Source organism: Genypterus blacodes, unplaced genomic scaffold (genome assembly GCF_046128005.1).
Source record: "Genypterus blacodes isolate CSIRO-AG114 ecotype Tasmania unplaced genomic scaffold, CSIRO-AGI_Gbla_v1 ptg000064l_1, whole genome shotgun sequence".
Classification (NCBI taxonomy): domain Eukaryota; kingdom Metazoa; phylum Chordata; class Actinopteri; order Ophidiiformes; family Ophidiidae; genus Genypterus; species Genypterus blacodes.
Genome location: NW_027466876.1, coordinates 1,409,556 through 1,433,045, shown reverse-complemented (window position 1 = coordinate 1,433,045; position 23,490 = coordinate 1,409,556). Strand labels below are relative to the sequence as shown.

General features: G+C 42.8%; 1 protein-coding gene across 1 annotated transcript in view; it reads right to left on the bottom strand.

Annotated features, from left to right (window-relative positions):
* The window catches only part of LOC143004070 (kinesin-like protein KIF26A), a 44,224-nt gene that overhangs the window by 17,135 nt on the left and 3,599 nt on the right, over window positions 1-23,490 (bottom strand). Inside the window, exons 4-6 of the mRNA XM_076154912.1 lie at window positions 20,758-21,001; window positions 14,701-15,190; window positions 12,511-12,571 (exon numbers count right to left, since the gene is read on the bottom strand). Coding sequence (XP_076011027.1) covers window positions 12,511-12,571; window positions 14,701-15,190; window positions 20,758-21,001 — 795 coding nt within the window. The remainder of the gene's footprint in view (window positions 1-12,510; window positions 12,572-14,700; window positions 15,191-20,757; window positions 21,002-23,490) is intronic.

The following is a 23,490-nucleotide window of genomic DNA, read 5'->3' as shown; positions in this document are numbered from 1 at the left end:
TTATGCAGCATCTTCACTCAAACAGTGAAACGCGAACCACAGGTACGTTCAAAAAGCTTCTTCAGCAGTGAGGCAAAGGAACGCAAAGAGCACAAGGTTTGGAATCAAAAAAAGTTTTGTAAGGAGGAACACAATGGGCCTTTATAAAGGAAAATACATTTAAAGTCACCTGTCAATTTTAGACACTAGAGGCACTGTGGAGTGATGTTTTACGTTATGATTGAAAAAAACGGAAGGAAAAAATAGAAGCAAGAGATGAAGAAACAAAGCGAATGAAGGCGAAGGACAGAGGAGGGAGACAAGGAAGAAAGGAATAGAGGAAGAAAACAAGAGAGGAAAGTTCAGAGGAGCTTTTAGGTTTGATGGCTGCACAAGAGAGAAGATATCAAACAGAGTACGTGAGGAAGAGGAGGAGGAGGAGGAGGAGGAGGAGGAGGGTGGGACCAGCGGGGGGGCCGATGTCAAACGCTGAACAGACATCATTAAGGAGGAAGACTTATACACTCCTTCATACACTCCTCTCCTCTCATCCCTCCATCTCCCAGTCCAATAAGAGAGGAGGGCGTGTAATTACAGCTTCCATGAAGGACACCACGGAGTACAGGGAATAAATGTGTGTGTGTGTGTGTGTGTGTGTGTGTTTGTGTGTGTGTGTGTGTGTGTGTGTGTGTGTGTGTGTGCGCACGTGCGTGTGTGTGTGTGTGTGTCTGCGTGTGTGTGTGTGTGTGTGGAGGGACAGCAAGGGTAAGGGCTTGCATTTGCTTTCATAAGGCAGTGCATGGGCATGTGTGTGTGTGTGTGTGTGTGTGTGTGTGTGTGTGTGTGTGTGTGTGTGTGTGTGTGTATGTGTGTGTGTGCGCGCGCCCCGGTCAGATGCTGACAGCTCATTAGTGGCATTTGAGAGAGTTGAGAGTTGATTTAGCCAGAATTTATAAGAAAATGAAATAGAGATGGAGAGAGGTCGTGGTGGAAGAGAGATGAGGAAGAGTTGATGAAGGGAGCGATAAAGACAAAGACATGGAGGGATAGAGAGAGAGAGAGAGAGAGAGAGAGAGAGAGAGAGAGAGAGAGAGAGAGAGAGAGAGAGAGAGAGAGAGAGAGAGCGATGACAAGGGGAGAAGGAGGGAGACTGGAGGAAGGGCAGAGAATTAGAATTAGAGAGGCAGAGAGAGAGAGAGTAAACGGAGGAGGAGGAGGAGGAGAAGGAGGAGTTGCTCTGAGGAGAATGAAGGTTAATAATGTGACTATAAAACGTTTGACCTCCTCAGGGAGGCAGCGTGAATGGATGGATTTATTGTCTAACGGTGTGAAGGCTGCGCTTCAAACACGCAAATCAGGCTGCGGGGGGAAAATGAGCCCTGAATGTGAACTTAAAGGTGAAAGGTCGCGGTATCTGGCAGCCTGGAGGAGGTGTGATTGAAACGGAGACCTGCCAATGAACACGTTTGATCCTCTGTACATGCCTGGACCTCAGGTTGAACCCCTTCGGGAGATATTTCTTTTTTTTTTAAGTCTTAAACATACTCACAGTTCCTTCCAATCCATTATCTGCTCAGAGTTCTTTGCCATGAAGCGATATCGGCTCCAAACTCGTCCTTATTCATCCTTTTTCCTCCAGCAATATTATTCCATTGCATCAGCAGAAAGCCGGCAGAAGGGGAATCGAACTCCGATCGACAGGGATCAACAGTCACTACTGGGTTGCCGCCAAGGTTTCTGCTCGTGGAGAAGCTGAGCTGCTTCAAAAAATGGTGGAATTCTTCATCTTCTTCTTCTTTAGGGAAGGAGTCGAAATTACTTGGTATTCCGTTAACGTGTCAGTAAATGATGATTGTTTTCGTTACTATTCATTCTCACCAAAGTTTGAAGTGAATTCATGAAGAATGTTCCAACAAGACACCAAAGACATTTCTTGTTCTCTCTTAAGGTATCGGAAAATCCAGCTGCATGCTCTGTTTTTGTCTGAGGCACAAGGAATCAAAAGGATTCCCAAAGAATATTCCAAGATATTTCTGTTGTTTCCTCGAGCATGAATTGAACCGAAACTCATACCAGTCTCACATTGACCTTTGCACGTTGTCGGAATATCCCCGTGTCCCTCATCGACGTGGACACTGAGTCGGAAAAGTTAAGGTGGAAAAAGAGGAATAATTCTTACCAGTGCGTTCTGGGAAATTTGGGAAGAATATTTTTCCAAACAAAACTTGAACTTCTTCCTATGTCCGGGAATCTGTGAGGAGTATTCCAAGCTTTCAGCAACGTCGCTTCAGCTTTTACGCATCAGTAAATCATCCATCAGTCCAAACTCCTGAGGGGATTATACGACTTTTCCAGGGAATTCCTTAGGGATACTGTGTTTGCTGAGATCAAAACAAAAGATTCTTCCCACAAAATTCCTAAGCAGATTTGTAAAGAATCTTTCGCCCAGTTTGCTGACGTCTAATCAAACTGAGACCAACAAGTGGTTAACCGCGTGTTGGTTGGTTTTCCGTGAGCGTAAAGCTGAAGTATCCCTTTCTTAAAGCTGAAACGTGGAGATGTTCCCACCATGTCTTACGGAATTTGTGTATCGGTGAGGCAGTTTCACCTGGTTTATCACTTTAACCTCTGTTGATCATCTCGCCTGCAGGACTTTGAGCGATCGGACACTTATCCATCTGTCCGTCCATCAGCACCTACAGCTTCATCAACCAGAGTCTCACTGGTTTGGAAAAAAGGTGTCAAGTTGTCAGATTTATGGATTTTGGCGTCCAGGTTCTCGATCCAAAACACTTCTGATCACACCTGCGTCAATTTGATCTCTGTGTAACCATCCCTCTATCCTTCCATCTGTCCATCCAACTGCTTCTTCTCACACACCTCCTTCTCCTCCTCCTCCTCCTCCTCTGCTGCTCTTCCTTCTTCTCTCCTGCAGCTCTCCTCGTTCACTCCTTCCTTCCGCTCCACAAGTTGATGAGAACATTTGTTTGCCTCCCTCGCGCTTTTCCTTTCCCTCCCCTCGTCATTTTCTTTCTGCCAGAGGTTTTCAACCCTCTGCTCTTCTGTCTCTTCTCGGGTGCAGCGAGCCAACACCTTCCTCTCCACTCCACTCCCTTCTCTTCTCCTCCTCCTCCTCCTCCTCCTTTCTATTCACCCTTTTCTCTATGGTTACCTATCTCCCTCTCCTTTTCCTTCACCCATTTTCCAATAATTGTTTTTCCACTCCTCCATCTACCCCTCTCTTCCCTCTTTCTCCCTTTGCTCTACCTGTTTCCTCTTGCCCTCATTCTACCTCCTATCCTCTCTTTCTGCCACTCTTTCTCTCCTCTCCTACCTGTTATCTCTCTATTCCGCGCCCTGCAGTATCGCAATGCATTCCCTTCCCCTCAGTCTCTCTCCATCTCTCTCTCTCTCTCTCTCTCTCTCTCTCTCTCTCTCTCTCTCTCTCTCTCTCTCTCTCCTGCCTTCTTACTCCTCCTCTTCCTCCAACTCCAGGGGAGCAAAAAAAGAGAGAGATGAAGGATAGCCCAGTAATGAAGGGGGGAAACCAGAAAATAAAGGAGTCAAAATAAACGAGTGAATTCCTCCTCCTTGCTCCTGTTGTTGCCGGGAAACAAACTGGCAATGCTCCAGTCTTCCCTCCCTCCTTCCCTCCCTGCGTCTGTCCGTCTGCTTCGCTCACCTTCCCTCACACTCTCTCTCCTCCCTCCCTAGCTCACCCTCCTCTCTCTCTCTCTCTCTCTCTCCCCCTCCTTCTCGCCCTGTCGCTCCACAGCCCCTCCTCCCTGTTGTGTCGATACACAGCTGCTGTGAAAACCACTGTTGATCACCCCCGTTAGCACCCCCTCAACCTCTCTCTCTCCATCTCTCTCTCTCTCTCTCTCTCTCTACACACACACACACATGCTCATACACACACTTCACATGCTACATGAATACTTCATGAGATGACAGACGCCCCCTGTTCTCCTCCACTGCTGGACTTCAAAGGCATTCGGATCTGAGATCTCCGTGTGTGTGTGTGTGTGTGTGTGTGTGTGTGTGTGTGTGTGTGTGTGTGTGTCTGTGTGTCTGTGTGTGTGTGTGTGTGTGTGTGTGCGTGTGCGTGTGTGTGAGTGTCTCATATGGAACAACAGATTTCTCACACTGATAGTGGAGGTCAGAAAATAGGAATTAATGCAGAAACCACATGGGATATTATTGTCTTCCAGAGAGCACAAACAGGAAAATTGAAGATATATTGTAATATAGGATATATACTTCCATGATAATCAAGCAGGAGTTTTGTAGGTATTCTTCATTCCTTTCCTTCCTTTTTTCTTTTCTTGACTCCATCTTCATCCCTTTCTCAGCAGGTAGAAGTATAGAAAATGAGGCTTGTTAAAAGGAGTTCAAACCTCTTTTCTTTCACATGATTAGATTGTCTGACTATATCTTTACTCTGATGGTCTGTTTGAAGACAATGGGGGGAGGGACTGTGTTTGATTTATTGAATTGAGAAGTTATATTTATACATTACAACATTTGATTCCAAAATCATTAGTGTCTGTTAATGTTTGTTTAATTCAAAAATAATTTAATCCAACAAGCAGATGTTGTTTTCAGATTTGTTAGAGAGACAAAATTCGCTCTAAAACTGCTTTTAATGAGATCTGGCAGAAAGTTTTTTGGTTTAAATTAGAACTGTTTAGATTTCTGGTGTACACAGCGCCACCATGTGGTCATGTTAGAAGCACGCCGCTTTTGTCTTTACTGCCACTGAATTGGAGGAGGAGCCTGAGACAAAGATCAAACTTCTTTTTATACTTAAATGCTTATTACAATTTTATATTTGTGATTTGATTTTGTTGTTCTTATATAAGTTAAAGGCTACACCAGATTATGCTAAAACATTTTCTAAAAGCTGAAAAGCATTGCAAACTTGTTTCACTTTGATGGTAATTATGCTGTTTTCCTGTGAGCGGTTGCCAAATTCTGATAGGCCTGTTTCACACACTGTAACTGCCATAACGCAAATGGTGAAATGGAGAATTTAGAGGAGGAAATTCATCCTGGAACAAAGTCAGAATATTCCAAGACAAAATTTAGGCATTTTTTAAAAAATCTGAGACAGCACCAGTCAATCAGAACACATTTCTAAACCCTTTTTCTTCATAAAATAACACAGACTTAACTGCCTTGGCGGAGGTTTGGAGCCAGATCAAACAAAAGCAAAAAGACAAAAAGCAGTCTTGTACTTGTTTTTCACTCTCATCTGCGTTCTTCCTTTGATCCCTCCACTGTCAGAAGCAAACCAAAAATTGTAACGTGTGCTGTTGATGTCTGCCTTGCTCAAAGGTGGAACAGGTGGAGCTCTGAGAGAATCTCAAAACGCTGCGTGAAGCAGAAAATGCCACCCAAAGCTTCTTTGTTTATACCCAGCGAGAGACTAATGAGGTTATTAGTGAGTGTGACAGGGCAGAGAGTGGAGCTGTGGACTGTGACACACTGAGCAATGAGCTCCACAACCAGAGAAGATAACACAACCTCAGCACTTCCCACCGACGTCTGTGGTCAGAGATGAGTCTGACGTCACTGTGTCCTGGATATCAGACGGAATTAGGAAACTATTTTCATCAGGGAGGAGAAACTTGCTTGGTGCAAGGTGAAAGCATGACTGTACAGTATCTCCACTCTAAACTAGATAAGGTGATTGATATGTTCTGAGCCTGGCCTAAAAGGAAGAACGCAATAGCAGATTTGTATTATATTCTATTTTCATGGAAAGAATATCATTCAAACCCAAAAGATCATTCACAGCTGATATGGCTTCAATTTATGATTCCAGCTAAAACCTTTTCCTAGTTTGTTTGCTTCTATTGTGGAACAACTGCATTCTGGGTAATGTATAGGTAAACCTGGCTCCACTGACTCACTCCCCTGTGTTTCAAATCAAATCTATGCATGTTCTGGTAGAGCACAACGACAACAACAACAACACAAAGAGCTGCTCATCAAAACACAGCTGCACGGCACCACGGCTTTAAAGTCAGCAACACACAAATAGATCAATGGAAAGCAGCAGACAGCAGTGATCTGTGGGGTGAACTGCAGGGGAGACAAGTGTGTAAATAAGTAACATTACAATATTATGACATGTATGTTCATAGATAACTACATCACACACTCCCACCTGTCGGCTGATTGATCAAACCTTCTTGCATTACACTGAAACAATCACAGATGAAAGCTTTATGCTGGTAATGAGGCTCCCGTACACACAGATCTCCTCCTCCTGTTGACAGTCTGTAGTCATAAACGATGCAGAAAAATCCTTTAAGCGTCCTGTGACTCATCCTCATCCTCATCCTCATCCTTATTCCTCATCCATCTAACACAGCTACTCACCTATTTGTTAAAGATCCGCATCCTTCGCTCCTTCACGTTGGTGAATGTATGCACGGGGCTCTGTCATAAAGGATTTGCTCCAAATTGATTAATTGCCTCAAATTAATCCAATCAGCTTGTTGAGAAAAAGCTAGCCAAAAACCACTCACAGTTACGGTTGAGGTTCTGAAGGTTCTGCAACCCGTTTGTCAAAAGGAAACGGTGCCAAAACTCCCTTTAGGTAAATAATCCACATTGTTCTCACTTAGCTAACGTAGCTGGCAGCAGGCCGGACATGATGGAGCGTGAAGCTGATTGGTTGAGAGACATTATTTAATTAAGATTGGATGTTTAGACGGATGATGGTGAACTTCATTTTGTGTATTTATTTCGCTGAGTAAGCAGTCACAAAGCCTCTATTTGAACTCTCTAATGCTCGTTAAAAAGCAGTCAGATTTTAGCTTCCTGCTAATTAGTGCGCCTCATTAGCAGCTGCCCACATGTCTATACATTGTGTGTGTGCCTGTGTGTGTGTGTGTGTGTGTGTGTGTGTCACTGCAGGTCATTAGGAGGGACAATAGCAGCTGCACTGTTCAGCTTCCTGACATAACATTTTACAGGTAAGTGCTGGAGAAAAGCTATTTTTGTGCTGTTTGATGTAAAACAATCACGCCACTGACAGGGAGGCAAGAAGGGGGAACAATGTCCCATGGGCCGCTGTATGGTCTTGTGCTCATGTTGTGCACGGTAAAGTCTCTTTGAGGCAATAACGGTTTATTTCATTCAGCCTGAAGCCTAAAGAGGACACTGGCCTGAATGATGAAACAACAGTTTTATTTACAATCAGCTTTACAATCTACCTTTTTCATTCCATTAGATTCGACTAAGCAACCATGGCTATAAAGAAAGCTACGATAACCAGAAAACAGATCTCATAGATGAACTCTATTAAACGTGTTTTCCATGAGATCTACAGATTATGGGGCAATAACTGAATTCATACATCTTCCACCACTGCTGACAGAATGATCCATAGTGGAGGAAATCTAAAATCAAGTCATTGTGTCTGTTACCGTGTCCTAGAAGTCTTTTTTTTAAGGTGGAGGGGCACGGTTCTGATAGTTTTAGGGCAAACACGGCTTGTTGGGATGAATTGCTGCATCACAGACTTTGCTTTGTTATTTATCAGTGCCGAACACCAGATTCTTCCCAGTGATTTAATGTGTTTGCATTAACGACACTATAGCTGCATTTCATGGCACAGAGAGGAGAAGAGAGACCAGTGAGGACAAAGAGCAGGATGGCAGGATGTAGAGGCTTTAAAAAGAGGCAAAGAATCTGTGATTTCAAAAAGGGCTCATACTTACTTTGGTATTCATTCATGCCTGTGATACTAGAGAATGTCTCACTCTGCCTATGAAATATAAATTTTCAATCTTACACATAGTTGTGGCTCCCTAAATTGGAGTTCATATGGCATTCGGTTTCATGTTGGATCAAAAGCAGGCAGATGAAGGCAGAAGGAGTGGATGTCCTCCATTATTTAGAGAATAATCTGAATAAAGCTCATTCCCTACAATCGTATGGAGGATCTCTGCCATGTTGTCCCCTAAATGAAGTCTTAAGTTCAGGAGTCTGCATCGTTGTTACTGTTCCATGCACTTTTAGAGGAAATACAGTCCTAAGTGTACAGGCCTAAGCACTGTACACCTCGGAGTGTCACAGTTCACTCTTTCCATCATCCAGTGTCAACAGAGGCTCTGTTTGTTCTAAGTGAACAGCGCCTCCTTCCTCTGCCAACCAGTTCATTTACCACCCAGCCACACCTGGCAGATCACAATTAGAAAAACCACCAAAGAGCTTCCTGTGAAAACTCCTCCAAACACCTTTAAATTCGTGTTTGCATGGTTTGTTTGATGCTCATTTACATCTTAATGTGTTTTCCGTCATGTTTCTCTGTCTTTACACTGTTTGCTCTGTTACTCCTGTAAGTTTTCAAAGTAACAACAGGTCTGAGTTTCCAATGCAATCTTCAGTTTCATTGGCACCAGAGGCTGCAGTGTTGATAAACCTCCTGTTGTTATCCCACAGCCTTTTAAGGTCATATTTGGTGCATTAATGCAGCTCTGGAAAACTGCAGGGCTGTGAACTGATGCAAACTAATCCCCCTGCACCTCTGTTTGGGTTTGGGGTTTTAACAGGGAGCCTGTTCTGTCTCAGACATCAATACAGAAGAACGGGCCAAACGCCAGGAATCCACTTTGGTGCAACTCTACCTTCTGCAGTGCAGAATCCAATTTCACATATAGTCAAATTTTGATTTTTATAGTCTGAGCAAAAAATCACTAGAGAAAGAAAAAGGAGGAGCATCAGAGAGTCCATATAGTATAATAAGAGTGTGTCAAAGTCTCATATTGTTATGTTCTATAGTAAAATATAATACAGAATATATACGTATACAGTATCATAACACAGTATCATTTGGTTTTATATTAAATGATGTCATAATAATCATACTGTACTGTGTCATATTGCGTCTTATCTTACATCATATTGTATTCAGTTGTCTCGTAAAGTCAGACAGACTCTTGTGGGACTTAACAGACAAACTCACTTGTTAAGTATTATGTTGATTTGTCTGATTCTTCGGTCATTTTCTCATACTGCCATAACAGATGTTTGGATATTAATATGCCAGACTGTTTCAAGAAAGCTGGAGCTGAAAAACAGCGTGAATAAGTTATAAATCAAAACCAATGAATCAAGAATGTGGTGCTTGTTATGACTAAACCAAGACTCTTTTTTTTCACAGTGTGTGCAGCAGCAGGATGATCATGCAGAATGACAAGATCCAAAACTAAATCAATGAGAATGTTTGTGATATGGTAAAACAGGAAGCTGGGAGGACTGGGAGGATTTCCCAGAGTTCAGGCTTCCAGCCAAAAACCAGGGAGATGCAGACAGTTGGAGATTCACCAGAGGACGACCACATTAGCATAGCAATATGAGAGATGGCAGCAAAGGAGTGTGTCTTATTACTATACAGCAGACACGTAATGTTTCCACCCTCAGTCCATCTGTTTCTCAATTTCATGTTTCCACAGTCAGAAATTTGCAAAGGTTTCCCCTCTGGAAAAAGACCCACAATGAAATTACAATAATATCACCAGATGTCTATAAAATAAAAAGAAGAAAAACGCCCCCAAGACCCTTTTTATTCCACACGGTTTGTCATTATTATGCTTTAAATATGTATAACAGTATATCCTTGTGGGGAGATTTTGGACAGAATTATGTAATCTTTTATGGATGATAAGAATTTTGCAAGGAGGAAGTTTAGATCATTTGTAGCAGTTAAGAGAGACTTAAAATAATGCTTATCTGCCTGCAGGTCGGTCACTTGAAAGAGTCCATGCTGTTCTAAACTCAACAGAAACTTCTCGTGGCTGCAAACTTGAAACTAGTTTGGATCACGTTCACGCCACAAACAAACCATTCGATTGGGACAAAACTTATAAAATCACAAAGGTGTAAAAACAAAGATGAACATCATACAAAAGCTTTGTTTGATTTCTTTTTTTAGTCTCTGGAGAATAAATGTGCCAGAGATCCACTGAAGCTTCCCAATCTCCAGAAACCCACATCTGTAGGTTTTCATTTGATCTGTTCACTGCCACGCAAACACTAATTACAGCCGCTCGGTGAGCTGTTTCAGTTTTCTCAGCAGTAATTAGACGTGTTTATAGTTTCTGAGGATCAACCTTTAATACCTTTTGGCTCCAACAATGTTAGGTACAGACAAAAAACAGAGACTAACTTATGTCTCATATACTGGATACTATAATATTGTCCTTAATGCAATTTAAGGCAAAAATCTGATGGAGGTTTATTCTTGCAAGAACTCGAAATGAGTCCTTTTCTGAGTACGCATGATGTGTTGCGTAATCCAATCAGCTACAAACTGCCTGAACATTTCATTTTATATGTCAGTCAAAAGTATGATATATATCCAGGAAGTGAATCATTTAGGAAGGACAGTAAATAATACAGTGAGCCTCTTGACACAGGTCTTGACCCAGAATACACTCAACACACTCGGATGTGTCCTGCTGGCCTAGTATGAGTATATACATGTATGCAGCACTCTGTGAGTACCTCAGCCCACCTTTGGTCTGGTGTCACCACCCAGAATTACTTGGAATGTTTCTGGAGGAAAGTTTTATTACCAAGTGAGTTTAGAAACCGGGAGAACTTGATTTCATCCAATATGGAAAATGTGCCATGACAGTATAACTGAATTGTTTTCAGAAATGACATTATGCTATTATCAGGATACACACACACACATTACAACCACAATAAACGAATTATTATTGTTTCTTCATTTTCAGTTCCTGTTACACACACAACACACATACACACACTCACGTCATACATTTCCCGCAATCTCTGCCGCATGAATAAGAAGGCACACACGCGCACACACACACACACACACACACACACACACACACACACAAACACACACACATATATATACACATACATACATACATACACACGCGCACACACACTAACACACACACACACACACACACACACACACACACACACACACACACACACACACACACACACACACACACACATATGCATACAGAAATAAGACAGTGAAGAAACTCTCACGACATCACTTTCCATCACAACCGTGTAGTGTACAAGGCTCTGTGTGTGTGTGTGTGTGTGTGTGTGTGTGTGTGTGTGTGTGTGTGTGAGAGAGAGAGAGAGAGAGAGAGAGAGAGAGACTGTGAATCAAAGCTCTTCGCTGCCAGGGGACAGTGTGGGCGCTGGCGGTGTGTCAGTCTCCCTGGAGTAGAAACACTGTCAACGTTGGGGACCGAGACGCATCAAAGAAAAGTAGAAAGAAAAGCTCAACCAGCCACATTCATTACCACTTCAATGACCTCCAGTACACCTGCCACACTGCCTCAGCACCTACAGGTGCCATGAATCACCTGCCATCTTATTCACTAACATGTAGGAAAGCTGCCAAGAGGATGATGTGTTCAGTGCACAAAGTCACTCACATTCTTGGGAATCGAATAAAGGATAAAGTCCAATATCGAAATTCCTGTCATCTTCAGACCAAGTGAAAGTTTAGTTTGTGTTTGTATTCAGTGTTGCAACAGCTTTTCAGTCAGAATCTCATTGTTGGCTCACGTAAGCACACTTCTTCCTGCTTTTTATCCGTTAAAGGTGATGATTTCATCTGTGCGAGACTGTAGGAAGAATCCTGTCATCAACATTAGGAGTGAAGCAGCAGGGGCTTGTGGGTAACGGCGGTGTCAGTGAGTCTGCATACATTATCTCCTTCGCAGCTCGGCTCTGTTTTAACAGGCTGATCGATGCTCAGCTTACCATTCGCACAAAATGACTAATGTGCCACCCGGCTGTGCATCCCGGTGACATATTACCATACACACCTCCAATCCAAACACAACAAAGAACCTGTAAGTCTACAACTCAGAGATTTATGTTTAAACCCTGAACAGCTGATAAACAAGATTTGACTGATAACTTAAACATTAACCATAAGGAAGTGAGTCATTTATTATCATTCCATCAAATATTGCTGAATCACAGGAATTAAAATGTCCCTTCAATGGAGAGGGTTAAGGGATTCTTCCATTTATGCTTGCACAATATATGAGGGTTGATTGGTAAATTCTGAGCCTCATAAAGTGAGCAGCTGCTGTAATATTGTTCTGCTGCATTCCTTTGAAGTCAGTGATTAAACCTTATCACAAATTCTATCCAAGGCTCAGAACTTATCAAGTGGCACTTATCAAAGAAGTCTTTTATTCATTACCTAAAACCAACCTTGACCATAGAGTGATTGATATGTTCTGAGCTTGTAGAATCGCTTCAGCATCTGTGTGTGAAATCGATTAAAGTGATTGTGTCGGAACATAAAGAACTCTGAGTTAGAATTGTCTGTGCTAGGATCACTACTTATCAATCAACCCTTGCAGTTAGTGTGTGCTGAGGTTTAAGTGTGCCATTGTAATTTAATAGTGAGTATGTGTCAGCGCCTGTGTGGGCAGAAGAAGTCAATTCCTGACATGACATGACATGGTGTTGTGGTTACACGGTGCGTTCACTGACCTGGTGAAGAAGGCGGCAGCGGCTGATGGGCGCTGGCTGGTTTGGGTGGCGATGCTGTGGGCTGCCGGCTTGGCTCGGACATCCTGAATCTGACCCGGAGAGGTGACATAATCCCTATCTGTATGCAAACTCAGACCCTGAGGACAGAAAACAGACAGGAAGTGATGATGATGATGATGACTGTGATGACTCACCCTATACCGCTAATTTCTCAGAGTAATTCCTGGTACAGAAACTCTGCCAAATGCCACATTGTGACCTTGAGTGTTTTCTCTCTTCTTGTTACGACCCAATAGGATCATCAGTTCTCTGCAGCCATGCTGTGGGGAACACGGACAATGGACTCCTGGGTGCCAACAGTCAGACTAATGATTCGAACTAATTGGTTAATGACCTCCTTATCCTGAGCTTCCTCCTCCTGCTGTTAATGGTGCATCAAGCTAACTAACTACAAGCAGCAGCCATGTTTTCCACAGGTCATTTCCTCTTACAGCATCTCCTCTGAGACCTTCAACCATGTCTCAATTCAAGATCTGGATCCTCTAAAGTCCACCGCATAGAGCCAACCACTGATCCACCGACTACTACAAGAAACTATTATCATAAGGACAAGATATGGGACAGGATAGGATAGTAACGGAAAGAACAAGACACGATTGGATGGGGGAGGATAGGACAAGTTAGGACAAGAGCAGGACACAAGACATCATCAGATCAGATATGACAGGCACGAGACTGACTTTAAAGACAGAGACAGAGGAGACGTCTCCAGTCTTGCAGTCTATATATCCTGTTTAAAAACTGTTGACTGTTTATTCTTGCTTTACTTTGATTGGGACTAATTTCCAATAAACACCAGGTGAACGCACACATTGCAGGAGATGATGCAGCAAGCCTACGTTTAGTTTAGACGCCACAAAAACCAGCAGGTCACACACAAGTAGGACATCTGAAAGTAGAGCTAAGACTTGAAGTTTTATTTAACTTTGTATCTGTGAGTGTTGTATGATTTTGCACATTTTAATACTTTCAGCTGGAGCTGCTTGGCCTCGTTCTGTCAGGACTGAACTGATACACTGCTGGCCCTCTTCTGCCCGGCTCCTCTGAGTTTCTCCTCATCTCTCTGGGCTCAGATCCTCAGCCTCTTTATGGCAGATTACTGTGGCAACATTGTTCGGTTGTTTTGGCTGTGACGTGCTCGAGAGCTAACAGGATTACATAGAAAGCTGCTGCAGAGAGCAGAGGAGCGGAGCAACCAGAACCAGAAAGACACCAAAAAAAACGGAACCCTGCACAAAATTAAACCCAAACATTATTATTCTTTCCCCTTATTATTTAGTCCACATGGTCAAAAATAAATGTCCATAATATGTTTCCAGTTTCGGAAACAATCCTCCAGCTATCTAGCTATGAAACAGATATAAGTGGAAACCAACCAATCTTCAAAGCGGCAATGACTTGATTATTAGAATCATTTCTCATCTCCACTGGGTCATCTGAGTGCAGAATGCTGAGAAAACTCCACAGTCACTGGCAGTGACGGCTGCTGGCATCTGCCTGGTTGATTCTAATGATCGATACCCTCCGGCGTCTCCTCGGTGACCTCAGTTTACATTTACATTTCCAATCATCTCCACATTGATCGCGACAACTGCATTAGAAGCACGGCAGTGTGGGAGGATCTACACAGGTGCAGCTGTGACACACATCATGTTGAAGTCACAGTGAAACGTATTGATTAACTCATTTTATCTTGTTTTAAAGGTGAACAGACTTCTGGCCCCACACCATAAACCCGACATGTCACAGAAAACCAGGAAAGACCTGCCAAGTATGCATTTTATCAAAACATTTCCCTAATTTTGTTATATTTCCTATGTCTCTTTCTCTTTTATTACAACTGGGTCATATATAATCACATATAATGAGCTTGTGTTGCAGCTTTTGGGAGCTCTTATGGTCCAATACAAATTTTAAATTTTTGCATGTTGATGATCTGTATGGAATTTTGCCATCCAATCAAATCCACGACTCAGCTGCCCAAAAAGTTTTCAGTTCAATTTGAAGAACTTTCTAATTTTTTTGAGTCATTACGAAATGTCCCAAATCCAAACATCAGTGAAAGGCTCAGTATTAGGAGGTTATCATGGTTATAGTTATGTGTGGGCCTTTTGTTAACTCCTGGCTCACTGGTTCCTTTCACAGCAGCTTTCACATTGCTCACCGTTGCAGGATGGTGTTGTGGCGTCCTGCTGTTTGAAACTCTCCACACCCCCTCCAGACATTGGTGTGCATTCATGGGAAGAGGTGTGACCGTCACCGACCCTGTGGCTCCGCCTGCACCCAGGTAGCAGCTCTGGACTCTTCCCCAGCCGCTCAGCCTCTCACCCGCCTCCTTCTCCTCCTGGTACGACCAGCGACACTGCTGCAGTTTCACCGGCAGCTCATTGGCTGTTGTCCAGCCCTCCACCCGGGTCGTGGTGGGTGCCACACTGGGTGCGGTGGGGCGTGGCGGCATCTCCCTGCTGATTCCCAGTGCGCGACGCAGAGCCAGGCGTCTCAGCTGGTGAAAGGCAGCACCGCAGACCTCACAGCAGGTGTCAGCAGAAACATGGCGGCCTCGGCGAGGCCACTGGAGCCGCTGGAGTTTATCAAACAGGAACGTAGCATAGGCCAAGTCCTGACAGAAATAAGGGGAGGGGGGGGGTTAAAAGAGATCTTTCATAAATCATCAATAACTACCGATATGTTAACATTTCATTATTTTCAGAAGCTTTTAATCTCATACCTGTGTGCTTTCAGCTTGTTTGACCTTGAAACTATGGTTGAAAACATATCTATTTTTCTTACAGTAATTTTACGACTTCAAAACATGTTTCCCTTGAGCGACAATAAATTGGAATGAAGAGGAGTTTTGAAGCACTGAACATTGGAAAATAAATAAAAGAGGAGAGAGTCGATCTACATTATACAACCAAAGATACCTTGACATCTCAGCTGGAGGCTGTTCAATGCAAATTAACTGAGGTTGCATCATATTCATGAGTCACATCCCATTACCTAAGTGTGTGTGTGTGTGTGTGTGTGTGTGTGTGTGTGTGTGTGTGTGTGTGTAGTGAAACCAGGGTTCAGCCTCAGTGTTGTTATCTGTGTCAGGAACACGACCGTGAGTGTATACGTGTGTGCGTGTGTGTGCATGTGTGCATGTGGTGTGTGTGTGCGTGTGTGTAGCTTGCATCTGTCTGATGGCAAAAACAACATGGCAAATGTGAGTTTGAGGGCAAATAATGGTTAAAAAAGTATTGTGTATGTGAAAGCCAGATGGAGAACAAAAACACTAAAGCTAAATTACCAAATTCTTCAACTTTGTGGCGTCACTCAAGCTTTTTCACAGTGTAGCTTCTCAAACAATACTTAAAACCGACTTGTGCCAGTGCAGAGAGTTGAGTCATTGAGGTTCTTTATGATCATCTAAGCCTACAGATGCGTTCAGGGAATCTGGTTCCTTTTTCCATCGGACGCGTGCAAGCTGTCCTGCCTTTTTTCATCCTCACTTTATCAGCAGCTGTGTAGCGTGTAAAAAAAATCCCTCCCAGCACTAAAACTCCTCCACGACAGCCGGAGCCGCACATAAAACCTGTCGGCCTCTGTAGAAACTCCCGCAGATTTACGGGGTGTGCTGCATCAGGCCCGGGTCAGAGCCGGAGCGAGGTCTGACCCCCAGTTATCACGAGTCAGCGCTCCTGAATGAATCTCGCCTCACCCACAGGTGTCAGTGTGACGGCGACACACTGAGAAACTCCAGACACAAAAAGAAAGAGATGGAAAGATCACCATCAGCAGTCACAGAGCTGCAGATGGCTGAATGACCGTAAAACATTTATATTGTCTCTTTTATATGTGGATTTAAATCTGAACGCTTCATCCCGACTCCTAATCTCTGATTGGCCACAGGTGTCTTAAAATTTTTATCTCTTAATAAACTGCAGGTGACCATAGCAGTGCTGATGCTTCATAGTCTCATAACTGAATTAGTGGTAAAACTGACCAACCAAGCTAAAGTCACAGACACTTCCAGTAATTAAGTTTTATACATTGGAGAGGATCCTATTAAAACAAAGCAATTTTCAAATACAAGAGTGTGGAAGGTAGAAGAGGAGATAGGGATATAAAGGGTGAAGTGAAGGAGGAGGTGCAGGGAAAAATTAAAGAACAGATAGAAGAGGAAAGAGGTAAGAGGAAGTTGAGCAAAGGAGAGAAATGGAAATGATAAGGAAAATAAGAGAATGAGGAAGAAAATGAGAGAAAGGATAGAGGAACTAAAGGAGGAGGAAAGACTGGGAATTCTTTCCAGCTAGACGGAGGAAGAGAAGAAGCAAAGAAGGTTGGTGAGAAGAAGAAAGAGGTGAGATTAAGGAGGTGAAGGCAAGATGGAGATACGGGTGCAGGAGGTAAACATGATGAACAAAGTGAAGTGAAACATGACAGCGCTGACAGGAAGTTACCTGAAAGGTCTCTGATGTTGCTGAACGAAAACCAACTCCTCAATCAGTCGGTTTGATCCTGAGCAGCCAGATAAAGATCCTCTATCAAACACTTTGGTCCTGATGAACTGAACCAGACCCTCAGATTCCTCCACTACAGCGAGAGAAAGACCTCCTGCTGCCTCTTACTCCTCCCTGTCTGTCCTCCCCCCCTGTCTCTCTCTCTCTCTCTCTCTCTCTGTCTGTCTGACTGATGTTGAGTATTTACTGACCTCTTGACTGACTGACTATGTATTTGCTGGTTGTTTGTTTGTTTACTGTCTCATGAGCATCATCAAGGCTGCACTCCCAATTTTAGTAGAACTCCATTTATCCCTGAATTCCCTGAATATGAGCACGAGGCAAAATTTAGACCTTAAATCCCTTAAATCTGTTTGATTTAAGGGATTTAAAGATTGGAGGTAAATATGTGGATTATCAGTAGTTAAGGCTGAATTCATTTTAAATGTGCCGTTGTGACAATCTTACTTTACAAATGCATATAAAGATAGATAGATAGAGAGAGAGGGGGGGGAGAGAGAGAGAGAGAGAGAGAGAGAGAGAGAGAGAGAGAGCTTTTCTGTACTCGGCTCACAAAACCCACATTATGGAGAAACAACTAGAGAGGAAGATACAAACGTGCTCAACAAGTGTAAAGAACAAACAGCCCTGAGTCATTAAAATATGAAAATATAAATACAATTTCATTGCCGTTTTCCCCTCCGGTGCTCAGAGGAACTTTGTGATAAATGAGATAATTAACTGGAGGGGAGGAGACAGAGTTAGTTCACAGTTTTACCTCCAGCAATATCTAACACGCTTCTACAGAGTAATTAGTGTTTCAGACTCTCTCACATCTACAGACGGGAGTGAATGTGTTGATTTATCTGAGTGTGAAGGTAAACGAATCAAATGGAGAACAAAAAAATCTATTTTCTCTCAGCAGAATGACGATAATATTAGCTTTCATCTTTTTTTTTGCCAGAGTGTTCCGTGCTTGTTAGAGTTTGTCTGTACAAAACCCTGAGGTGCTGTTCCAGTCTGCAGGGTTAGCTCTTCATGTTCAGCCTATTAGAGCCTGAAATACAGCACCACAGACAAATAAACTAGTTTACTGCCCTATTACTCAATTTTAATAGGAAAACTCTCCATTCTCTGCAGTACATCTTATATAATTTAAAGAGTTCAGCAAAACAGGAAGTAATAAAAAAGATCCAAGATTGAGCCAGGCCTCCACCAAGGCTGCACAGGGCTCTGCTAGTCTCAAATGATTCTTATTTAAATAGAAACATTTCATCTCTTATTGCTGTGATTGTTATCCACGTCTACATTCATCTTGTTGCCGTAGCGCCACATGTAGACCAAATGCCATTAAAGGAAATAGAAAAATAGACGGAATAGGCTCTGGCTCCAAGAATAAGGTGTAAAATCAAGGCTGTTGTTTTTTGCTCCGTTGTCTCTTGTGTATTGCGTTAAATTGGATTTGGATCAAACTTGGCAGGTCGGTTGTGTTTAGGGTCAGGACCTTTGCAATCGACACATTTTCAAATCTGTCAAAGGTCAATGTCACAGGTTAAGGTCAAATGCACGGGGAATATACTGACAAAGACATCAAAAACACATGGGCTTAGACATTTGTGTATGACTATGCTTGCTGATCTAAGTATGTTGTTGCTAATACGGGAAGTTACCATACATATTAAGATAGTAAATATTTAGTATCTTACATTTAATCTCAGTTATCTTATTTTTCTCCAACGGCAACATCATCTCATTAATATTCATGTTGGAAATAACCACAGTGGGTTTTCCCCTCTGGCACAGCCTCAATAAATGCTATATATTCTAATACTGACACCATCTCCTTTATATTCATGGTGGAAAGTCTCACAGTGGGGTTTCCTGCGTACATAAAGCTTGATAAATGCTAAACATTTTCTGATGTTGACATTTTCTTTATTTACATTTCAGACGACTGGATTTAATATCAGTAACTGCTGAATATTTTCTATATACATGGATGGAGGTGCACTTGACCACTAACACAACATCCTATGAACACGGAGGGACAGATGTACGATTACAGATAACGGTGCACAGATAGATCAATCGCCACACATCCAATGAAAATATGCAATGCACTAAAGGATATTCCACCCTCTGCAGTGGCTTGAGATTTATTACATGGAACCTTTTCTTTCGTTTGCCTTTTGATGTCATGCCATCTTTTTTTTCTTCCTGCTGAAGTTGCATTGCATCCACGTAAAAGGTTAGAGCATATATATTTTCTTCCTTCATTGATTAGTATTTCTATTTCAGTCTCACAGTATTTAGATTTTCTAATAATGTCGGAGCTTGTTGAGATCTCCATATTAGATTGATTCCACCATTCCAACCGCGCCTTTTAAACCCTCGTTCACACAGCAAATGCGTTTAGTAGGTGGGCCCGTTCACTGATTGTGTAATTAGCTGCAACCTTATTAAATGAAACGTCCATTTTACACTAATTGCGAACGCACATTGGCGCTCTCGTCGGGTCGCCATTTGTGCTGCGTGTTTCGTGTATGTACATCTGACCCACTGTGTCTACAGGTGGGAAGCCAAGTCCATATGAGTGCACCACCAAACAAATGAGTGACAGGCGGTACAGCACAGTTCTGCATACTTAACAGAACTAACAAACTATTTCTTTCACCAGTCATGGCAGCAAGTCTTTAACACCTCAATCAAGATGTCAGGACATTATAAAAATGATTATTTAGGTTAGAAGTCAAAGAACCTGAAAGAATAACTGTCACCTGACCTTGATGCCAGCCTTTATAGAGCTGTAGTCAGGGTGACTAATGGATCTCAGAGCATCCAGGGTGCAGCTCTGCTTTCATTATTCATCACAGAGATGCTGCAACACTACGATCAGCTAATCAGTACGTCTGTCTGAGCGCATTAGACTCTGAAGTCTCAGTGAAGGAACTTTGTGTTTGGTGAATGTTCTTGTTGCTCTCTACAGAACTTTGAATGGGTGTCGGGTGAGCAGAAATGGAGAACTGAAGAATCGTTAACTGTCTTATCGATCTGCTCAAGTGCAACTGTGCCCCTGCATTAGGATTCAGTGCACATTAATGCAATTCAACTACTGCATACAAACAAATTGCATTATGGTCTTTCAGAATGGAAACATCAATCAAACAGTGGGTTCCGAGGTTGAAACACAGTGACCAACAACATCAAACTGCTGGCTTCAAATAGCCACTTAATTCCTCATCTGTATTCAGAGCAGTGTGTGTGTGTGTGTGTGTGCGTTATCATTTTTCTAACCACTTTGTATTCATCTTAATAATTAGCGACATTCGTAATGGACTTGTCACAGTTGTTCCCCCTGTGAGTGAAAATACCAGGCAGGGTTCTACATTCATTTATGCTGCCATTCAATTAACAAAAAGAATGTGTGTGTGGGTGTGGGTGTGTGTGTGTGTGTGTGTGTGTGTGTGTGTGTGTGTGTGTGTGTGTGAGAATCTCTCCCCTGAGGTTTTGCAGGCAGCCTGTCTGCTGCTAAAAACAGGCCAAGAGCAAATCAATACGTGAAGAAACTCCTCTACCACTGTATAATTTATGAATGAAAACTATATTTTGTAATAGAATTATTTTCATTTTTCTATTAAGCAGATAAAAAATATAAAATACTGAGTTTTCAAAGGAACGACTAATTCAAATACAAACATATTACTGGCACAGGAGCAGACCTGGGCCCACTGACTTTCTGAGCTCCTTGAGTCAATGCCTCCTCCATCCCAGAGGAGAAGGGTGGAGAGGAGGAGTGGACGGGGAAATGAGCAGAGTAAGCATCCTGCTCTCCACGGCCTACAGTCACATTCCAAACAAGCCTGATGGAAGAGGGAGGAGGAGGTGTACGAGAGGAGAGGAGGCGCTCAGGGAGGCTTCGGGAGGGCAGATGGAGGAGAAAAGTGACGCTGGGGATGAAAGAGAAGAGTGGAGGGCGAGCACAGGAATGGAAATGACAAGAGGAAGAAGAGGAGCGAGAGAACATAGAGAGGTGAAGGTCCTTGGTCAAGGTAGCAACAAAATGAATCTGCGCAGAGTTGCTTTCCCAGGAGAATACACACACACACAGTCACCCACCTACACACACACAAGCTTCTGTTACTAATCTTGTGAGGACCGATTTCATTCTCTGTACCTGAGACTGTAGCTGTCAGAATCACACGTCTAACTTTAATTATCCTTCAATCTCAAGTCCGTACATTGTGGCACTTTACAGCAGCGGGAGATTATTGAATTTAAAACTACACGACAGAGACAGAAGAGCTCAGAGTCTCGCCTGTGTTGTCTGGTGAGCCACAGCTTCATTTATGCAGCCACACGGCAGCCGCAGCTCGGGCCAGGAGTCCATTTCACATTAGTTACACATATGCTTCTGCCAGCTGCTATGTGGGCCGTGTTGCTCACGTACTTGTTTGCATATTTTCTATCCAACTGAAGGATTAATTATGTTCTCTAGGACACAATGTAAGGATCAATCCCAAGACTCTATCAAGTCAACTAAATCGACAGTGGTGACCTGTTCATTCCAGCATATGGTGTGTTATATGTAAATGTAAATAAAGCAAACCTGCGGATAACTGGAGCATGAAACTTTACTTAAAGCAAACCACTGCATTATATAGCAGCATACTCTTGTCTGTACATCCCAGAACGAATGCTGCCACACACACACACACACACACATACACACACACACACACACACACACCTCTTTACATTACCCTGACACCTGGTGACGATTTCAAACAACAGCACAACCACAAAAATACCCTGAATACATTTAACAACAACAGTAAAACATGGATTCTGATTTGGAGGATTATGGAATAAACCCCTGACATTGTGAAAGTTGGATCAGTTACCACCTGTGAGCCAAATGACAAACAAATCTCGTACAGTCTGGCTTTGACGCTACAAGCTGAGCCAGCAAAGTACCAACCCAGGGAGAGAAGCTATACAAATAAAGCAGTCCCTGAAATACTGCTCAGACATAGGCAAAGACATATTGTATGACATATTTAAAACAATGTCAATACAGTGGCAGAGAAATACCACGAAATAAGAACAACATTGTATATTAAAATCATTTACACTCGTCGGTATTGCTTGCATGTTTACTGTAACAACTTTCCAACTTCTGATAATCAGTGAGAAACACACACACACACAAAATACACTTTGCATCATTCTTTCATATAGGTTTAATGTGATCAAAGCCTCTCATACTAAGATAAATCACCTCATCCCACTGCATAATCAATCAAGGTTGATGATGAGGACAGTAAACATACACACGAGTGTTTGTTTATGAGACTGCCAATGAAGCTAATTACTTTTAATTAGCGCCACCTTCAAACTGCACTGATACAGTAATACACACACACACACACTAGCAGCCTTAAACACATGATTTGATACTTAATTAGATATCTAATTACATCACGGTCTCTCGTCTCTCCATAACTGATATCACTGAGGAGTGTTGTGTCATTTCTCCAGCATAATCCCTCTGTATGAATGACCAATGGCTTTAGGCCCTGTACCACTCTCTGTGCCAAGACTAAAATAAAGTCTCCTCCGATTGCTCTGATGCTTGTTAGCTTGGCGAGGAGAGACTTCCTGCCGCTTCATCCTCTGCTGAGCTCAGTGGTGGTCATGTTGAAGGTGATGAGTGATGACAGCGCTGGGTGACAATCTAAAGTGGAGGGGTGCTAAACAGCGCGGCAGCTGCAGTGGAGCAAAGCAGCGCTCGGAGGGAAATGGCCTCAGCGGTGGGAAGATGAAAGACGTGGGCAACTGACAGACATATCTGTGTGTGATTGTGTCCCTTTTATTAAAATGGGAGCTGGGCTGGTGTGTTTAAAGTCGTAGGGATCCCTCGATAGATCAGCTGCCGCTTTGTACAAATGGCTTGATTAAGCAGTAGCAGAATTCACCGATCACAAAAACAACCTTCATCCTAGAGAAATTCCATCCTGGTTTTACAGAAACCACCCAAAAAAATCCTCTGCAGTTGATGACGTCATCAGGCGTCATGAGGCCAGACTGATTCCAGCCAAAACTGGTTTTACGTTTGGGAAGAGTCAAGTACAAGCAGGCCTAATAAAGTGAGTAGGGTGGGTGGTGAACTGGTACAGGTACAAATAAAGGGTCTGATCAAAGCAGAGCAGACCACAAATCACCCAGATTGAGCGAAATTGTGCAAAATCCAAGAAATCACAGGTTACTGGCCTATTGGACTGAAAGGTACTTGCAACTCGAATCAAAATGAATTCATGAAATACATTTGTTGGTGAAATTAATGGCTTTTATATTACAAAGAGATTTTCTCTCTCTCTCTTTCTCACACACAAACACTGTCACTGTATCAGAGTGGGAGTGCCTTCACAGAATGACC